Source organism: Polypterus senegalus, chromosome 7, assembly GCF_016835505.1.
Source record: "Polypterus senegalus isolate Bchr_013 chromosome 7, ASM1683550v1, whole genome shotgun sequence".
Lineage (NCBI taxonomy): Eukaryota > Metazoa > Chordata > Cladistia > Polypteriformes > Polypteridae > Polypterus > Polypterus senegalus.
This window is the reverse complement of record NC_053160.1, coordinates 123,131,960-123,139,459: the sequence shown is the minus strand read 5'-3', so window position 1 is coordinate 123,139,459 and position 7,500 is coordinate 123,131,960. Positions and strand designations below refer to the sequence as shown.

Genomic DNA, 7,500 nt, shown 5'->3' with positions numbered 1-7,500 from the left:
CTGTGAATACTTCTGTACCTGTGATTTCTCAGTTTTTTTATTTTTAATAAATTTGCAAAAACCTCAAGTAAACTTTTTTCACGTTTTCATTATGGGGTGTTGTGTGTAGAATTCTGAGGAAAAAAATTTATTTAATCAATTTTGGAATAAGACTGTAACATAACAAAATGCGGAAAAAGTGATGCGCTGTGAATACTTTCCGGATGCATTGTAAATAATTTTTTACGGGTGTGATTATGTGAAAAACAAGAGAAATATTTGTAGTAGAGTTTGTGACAAAATCTAGTTTGCTATAAAAAAACACATTCATTTCCTTTTATATACCATGTCACAGCCATAGAAATATATGGTCATTTATTTTTTAGAAGCCCACTTAAGCAGGAAAGACCATCAGGAATACTGTTAATCTCATTGATAAGAAGGTTGAATGCTCCACTATCAAAGGCTACACATTTGGCATGCATTTGCGACTGCATAAAGCTATGTTGTCATCTTGATGAATTAACTGCAGCAGGATAAAGAATCATATTTGTTCCATGAAGTGAATATAACATGAGCTCACTTGGCCATGTTAGCATAAATGACATATGCAATATGGCTGCCCTTCCACACTATGCTTTCCTACTATGTTGGGTTACGACTATTCACTGATATTTAGTTTGTTCCAGCAAACAATGGTGCATTACCCAAAAAGTACTGTAGATTAGTATGTGACTGGTGCAAAGTTAAGATCAGATTGGTTACAATTGCAGGCTTTTTATGGAAATACATTTGTTAAAGCTCAAATTGATATTTCATCATGGTTTTCACCCTTCGACTCAAATTTAAGGATTTTGGGGGAACTGCTAATATCAGTTTGAGGGATGTAGGTTTGGTGGTAACTAGTGTCCAGAACGCCGATTCAGGACTAAACCATAAAAGAATAGTCTACTAGTATGGGCTTGTTTTACCATTTCATGACAGGGGTGAAAGAATTGGAAAGTTGAAACTATTTCATTTCCTCCAGGCTGAAACACACTTATTTTATTGTAAAGTAAATGTCCCTTTATCTTGGCTAAGTCTCTAGCATTACATTTGTTACTGCTGTTTTTTGATAAAGTACCTCATATGCCATATGTGAGTAAACTGTACTTTCCTCAGCTTTGCTTCCCTTCTCGGTATCCTTCTATGGCATTTGGTGTCAATGTCCAAGCTCTCTACCTGGTGCATGTGGAATGACATTTGAGATACTGGGAGCATTGGAATCAATGGATGGGAAAATTCTGTCAGCCGATTAGATGGTCCATGACAGATTCTTCTTTAGGGTACCTAGGAAGAAATGAGTAACCAGCTGGCCTAGTTCTCCTGGAATGTGTCTTTGACTGTGTTTCTTCCCTGAAGTTTTATCGTTTTTCTATTAACTATACCCGATACCAGCAAAAAATGATGCACAACTTAGATATGCCATTTTGAATGTTGTTATACTTTTTATATATAATATAATTAATAAATATAAAATTTGCAGTATCAAGTAAAGCTCTTTATTTTGCTTTAATATTCTTGTCTAGATTAATATTTATTAACTTTTTTTTAATCTTGCAGTCTGTTTCATCCAAAACACATTCTGCTGTCTCCTCAAACAGTGTGGATGATGTATTGTCTGTGGGTGCTGTTCTGAAGGCCTTATCACCAAGTGAGAGAGAGTGCGTGGAAACACTTGTTGGTATGGGTTACCCTTCAGACAGTGTCATAAGAGCTATTCAGAAACAAGGACAAAATGTGGATGAGGTAATGCAAGCCTTTGTATTCATTCTTGCTTTACTTATTTATTTTTTAAATTATCTTTTTTATTCATCTTACCATTTTTTAAAATTTAATTCAGATTACCATTCAGTATTTTAATTTTTCAAACATCGGTAAAATATATTGGAATAGTGCATCTCTGAGTCACTTTTGTGATGTGCCCTGCTTTATATTATGACACAGTGTATAACATCTTCCATAGGTTAATGTGGCAATACAAGATTCTCAATGATGATGACTTGCAAAACAGTTACCTGGTTTCAAGGGTTAATTTAGGTTCTGTCTTGCTTTATATATTGCATGAAAGCATTGTCACATAGATGAAGCAATTTGGAAGCAGGTTATTTAATTTGTCTTGAATTTTGCATCTGTTTTTTTATATTGTCTTTGTGGTATTTATGTCTTTCTTTGTCAACTTACCTCTCACTCACTTTGACATCTCACCCCCAGTTTTGCTCCATGCAGTTCTTTATGGTTGACAACTTCCAAGGATTTTGAGTCACGTTGTACAATCTCATCTGTGTCATTAAGAGACCGAACAAGATTCCATAGTTTTCTTAAGTGACGCCACTCAGTCTTCTGTTTTTAGAACTTGCATGTGTTTCTTTTTCATAACTTTCTATAATTGCATACTCATAACATTGAAGTATTACCTTATAAGGAAAAAAAATATTTTTAATACAAGTCACTTAATTTAAAATTTCAATTTATTTGTCTTTTGGTAGGTGGGTTACTGTAATGAAATTGTAAGATTTTTTTTAAAAATAATTATAAAGAAACCAAAGAAACTTGGTAAACAGTGGAAATAAAGGATACAGAAATTTTTGTTAAAGTAGTGGAGTGCTTTCTAATGTACTTCTAATTTAAATGTTCTGTGTTTTTCAGGTGTTGGACTATCTTCTGGTGTATGGACGATTGTGTGAGAGAGGTTTTGATGCAGGCTCTGTCGAGGAATGTCTAGATAGATATTCATGTTCAGAGGAAAAAGTAAGTTTGAATTGTTGTCCTAATTTCATTTTGTAATTTACAATGATGAAAAGGATTAGCACAGCTTTTTGTGTACTGATATTGAAAATATAGTGCATTATATTGGTTTTCATTCAGTCTTAGCAATTTGAAAATTAAGCTACCCAGAACAATACTTGCTGTTTCACATTTTAATGGCTGGGCAGTACTAAAGAAAACTTTTAATTACATGTTACTAGAAGTATAAGAAAATCGCAAATAGTTGTTTTATACTAAATAATGGAATATATATGAAGTGCTGAATTTTAGTTAAGGATTGCAAGGAATGTGCATTTTATTTACATATCCAGTACAGTCTGACTTAAAAAATCTGCAATATCATGCTGCTATTTAAATAGACAAAAACTGAAATGAAGGACTATAGTTTTTGTTGATTTTATTAAAATTAGAGAGGATTGGAGCAAAGTATATTGCTACTGAGAGAATTATAAATGTGAGGTATAAGTTTTCTAATTAACATTGTATTCTCTTATCACAATGCTTCATGTGTGGAAATATATATATATATATATATATATATATATATATATATATATATATATATATATATATATATATATATATATATATATATACACTCTCCTAAAAGGATTATTAGGAACACCTGTTCAATTTCTCATTAATGCAATTATCTAATCAACCAATCACATGGCAGTTGCTTCAATGCATTTAGGGGTGTGGTCCTGGTCAAGACAATCTCCTGAACTCCAAACTGAATGTCAGAATGGAAGAGAAAGGTGATTTAAGCAATTTTGAGCGTGGCATGGTTGTTGGTGCCAGACGGGCCGGTCTGAGTATTTCCCAATCTGTTCAGTTACTGGGATTTTCACGCAACCATTTCTAGGGTTTACAAAGAATGGTGTGAAAAGGGAAAAACATCCAGTATGCAGCAGTCCTGTGGGCAAAAATGCCTTGTTGATACTAGAGGTCAGAGGAGAATGGGCCGACTGATTCAAGCTGATAGAAGAGCAACTTTGACTGAAATAACCACTCGTTACAACCGAGGTATGCAGCAAAGCATTTGTGAAGCCACAACACGCACAACCTTGAGGCGGATGGGCTACAACAGCAGAAGACCCCACTGGGTACCACTCATCTCCACTACAAATAGGAAAAAGAGGTTACAATTTGCACAAGCTCACCAAAATTGGACAGTTGAAGACTGAAAAAATGTTGCCTGGTCTGATGAGTTTTGATTTCTGTTGAGACATTCAAATGGTAGAGTCAGAATTTGGCGTAAACAGAATGAGAACATGGATCCATCATTCCTTGTTACCACTGTGCAGGTTGGTGGTGGTGGTGTAATGGTGTGGGGGATGTTTTCTTGGCACACTTTAGGCCCCTTAGTGCCAATTGGGCATCGTTTAAATGCCACGGGCTACCTGAGCATTGTTTCTGACCATGTCCATCCCTTCATGACCACCATGTACCCATCCTCTGATGGCTACTTCCAGCAGGATAATGCACCATGTCACAAAGCTCGAATCATTTCAAATTGGTTTCTTGAACATGACAATGAGTTCACTGTACTAAAATGGCCCCCACAGTCACCAGATCTCAACCCAATAGAGCATCTTTGGGATGTGGTGGAACGGGAGCTTTGTGCCCTGGATGTGCATCCCACAAATCTCCATCAACTGCAAGATGCTATCCTATCAATATGGGCCAACATTTTTAAAGAATGCTTTCAGCACCTTTTTGAATCAATGCCACGTAGAATTAAGGCAGTTCTGAAGGTGAAAGGGGGTCAAACACCGTATTAGTATGGTGTTCCTAATAATCCTTTAGGTGAGTGTATATATCTATGTTAATAAAAGGCAAAGCCCTCACTGACTGACTGACTGACTGACTGACTGACTGACTGACTCACTGACTCATCACTAATTCTCCTAGTTCCCGTGTAGGTAGAAGGCTGAAATTAGGCAGGCTCATTCCTTACATCTTACTTAAAAAAGTTAAGCAGGTTTCGTTTCGAAATTCTACGCGTAATGGTCATAACTGGAAGCTATTTTTCTCCATATATACTGTAATGAAGTTGAGCTGGATGGCTGTGGGGGGGCGGAGTTTCGTGTGACATCATCACACCTCCCATGTAATCACGTGAACTGACTGTCAACGCAGTACGTAGAAAATCAGGACGAGCTCAAAAAAGCGCTGAAGAAAACATGCATTATATAATTGAGAAGCCAGTGAAACAATAAGAAGCGAGCGACTGACATATACATCCATATTCATGAGTGCTGCTACTTCGGAAACAAAGCACGGTGTAAACCTAAAGTTTAAATTAAGTTCATAGACAGGCTGCCGCTGGCGTTTGTAATTTAGTGCCTGCCCATATAAGGCCGTCCGTCAGCGGCAATCCAATAGAAACACTGCCGCTAAATATTCACGGGTGAAGGACTGTGCTTATGCAGAGGAAGATGAGATGGTCAGGGTGGTGTTTGGCACAAACTCAGAGAAACTGCGAGAGAAGCTTTTAAGTCCCGGGTCTTAGCTAACATTACATACAGCCGTGGACATCACACGAGTTGGCACCAGCACAGCTGGGAACCTTCGATGCATGAACACCAAGCGGCTCACGTGAACTGACGCAGTGCACAGACAAAAAGCAACAGTTCCAAAGAGTGCTGAACAAAAACCGAATTACACAATTGAGAAGGCAGCAAAAAAATACAAAGCGTCTGATACATAGAATCATATTCATAAGTGCAGCTACTGTGGAAACAAAGCACATGGTGGAAAAAGTCAATGTCCCGCTAAAGGAAGACATTGTAAAAAACCCCGTACATGCAGTGTGTCACATCTCAGATAAAGAGGAAGACGAGCTGTTTATTGATGCAGTAAGAAACGAATCGATGAATGGAACCTCTTATCTTTACAGCGATTGACAAACACGGAATGTAACTTGAACACAACACATCGTACAAATACGACCTGATTGAAAGAAATAATGATAATCAAATCCTTGATGACAGCAACACTCAATAACACTCACAAAACAATTACTGTATATTGACAATCATGTTACGTTATTTTTAAAATGTTCCCTTTTCTTTTTCATAACTTCTTTAACACACTACTTTTCCACTGAATATATATATATATATATATATATATACCTCGATCTACATACTCTCAAATAGACAAGCCACACGCCGTGGCTCAATTGTAGAGGCTTTGCCTCTAGCACCGAAATCCGAGGTTCGATTCCCAAGAGAGGATGTACTGAGTATGTACCCGCGCTTCCCGATTCATTTTAATCTCGCATCTCCTTGGTTTGGGACGTATGAAAAAATATGCAGTTAACGCAGAATCATGTTACGTTATTTTTAAAATCTTTCCTTTTCTTAGCACAAGCACAGCTGAGAAGCTTTGATGCATGTACTCCATAACAAAAAATAACGCATTTAATCACACTTTCAATTCCAAGCAAAGGGGAACTTTTGTCAATGCATGATTTCCTGGTATATTGATTACACTGTTGCACACATCACAGCTACAAAAATGTTAGAGTCGGAATGAATCGCGTTCCTACGACTGATCGGAGGATTATTTCATTTCAAAAAACTACCCGAGCGAAGCCTTGATAAAAGCATGGTTTTGTGCACACTGAAAAGCAAGCAAAATTAGATGCATTACAGAAAGCGGACTTTACTGGGGATCATTGGACTTCCGTAATTCTAATTACATCTAATTACAAAATGTTCAATGATCACACTGTTTTAGCCTAATGTACAAAATAATTTTGGCTAAGGTTACTCAGAGTTTAAAGATTAAGTTGGTCAAATTACCTTTTATGTTTCTGACTTATTTTTTTAAGAAGAAAAACTACACTTTATGTTGAAATTTTGGTTATTATTATTTAAAAACAATACCATTCTGAAAATGTACTTAAAGTACTTAAACTACCACTTTATTTTTAAGTCTGCCCAATTTTAACCAGGGATGATATTTTTGTTTCTGTTTTGAATTCAAATGCAGTTTAAAAGCATTTTTTTTCAGAAATTAAAAGAGCTTGCGTTTACAATATTCATGTCCATGTCTATTATTTGATTCTGTCGCCCACTAAAACCCTTTTAAATTAAAAAAAAAACATTTGCGATTTGGGGCAAATTTACGTGTGCGATTACCTACGATTAATCAAGATTAATTATTACACAGCCTCTAATTAATTGGATTAATTTTTTTAATCGCGTCCCACCCCTAATATACAGTGGTGTGAAAAACTATTTGCCCCCTTCCTGATTTCTTATTCTTTTGCATGTTTGTCACACAAAATGTTTCTGATCATCAAACACATTTAACCATTAGTCAAATATAACACAAGTAAACACAAATTGCAGTTTTTAATGATGGTTTTATTATTTAGGAGAATAAAAATCCAAACCTACATGGCCCTGTGTGAAAAAGTAATTGCCCCTTGTTAAAAATAACCTAACTGTGGTGTATCACACCTGAGTTCAATTTCCGGAGCCACCCCAGGCCTGATTACTACCACACCTGTTTCAATCAAGAAATTACTTAAATAGGAGCTGCCTGACACAGAGAAGTAGACCAAAAGCACCTCAAAAGCTAGACATCATGCCAAGATCCAAATAAATTCAGGAACAAATGAGAACAGAAGTAATTGAGATCTATCAGTCTGGTAAAGGTTATAAAGCCATTTCTAAAGCTTTGGGACTCCAGCGTACC

General features: G+C 36.3%; 1 protein-coding gene across 1 annotated transcript in view; it reads left to right on the top strand.

Annotated features, from left to right (window-relative positions):
• Positions 1 to 7,500, top strand: part of ubap1 (ubiquitin associated protein 1) — a 70,735-nt gene that overhangs the window by 40,889 nt on the left and 22,346 nt on the right. The window contains exons 4-5 of the mRNA XM_039757974.1: positions 1,582 to 1,767; positions 2,668 to 2,769. Coding sequence (XP_039613908.1) covers positions 1,582 to 1,767; positions 2,668 to 2,769 — 288 coding nt within the window. The remainder of the gene's footprint in view (positions 1 to 1,581; positions 1,768 to 2,667; positions 2,770 to 7,500) is intronic.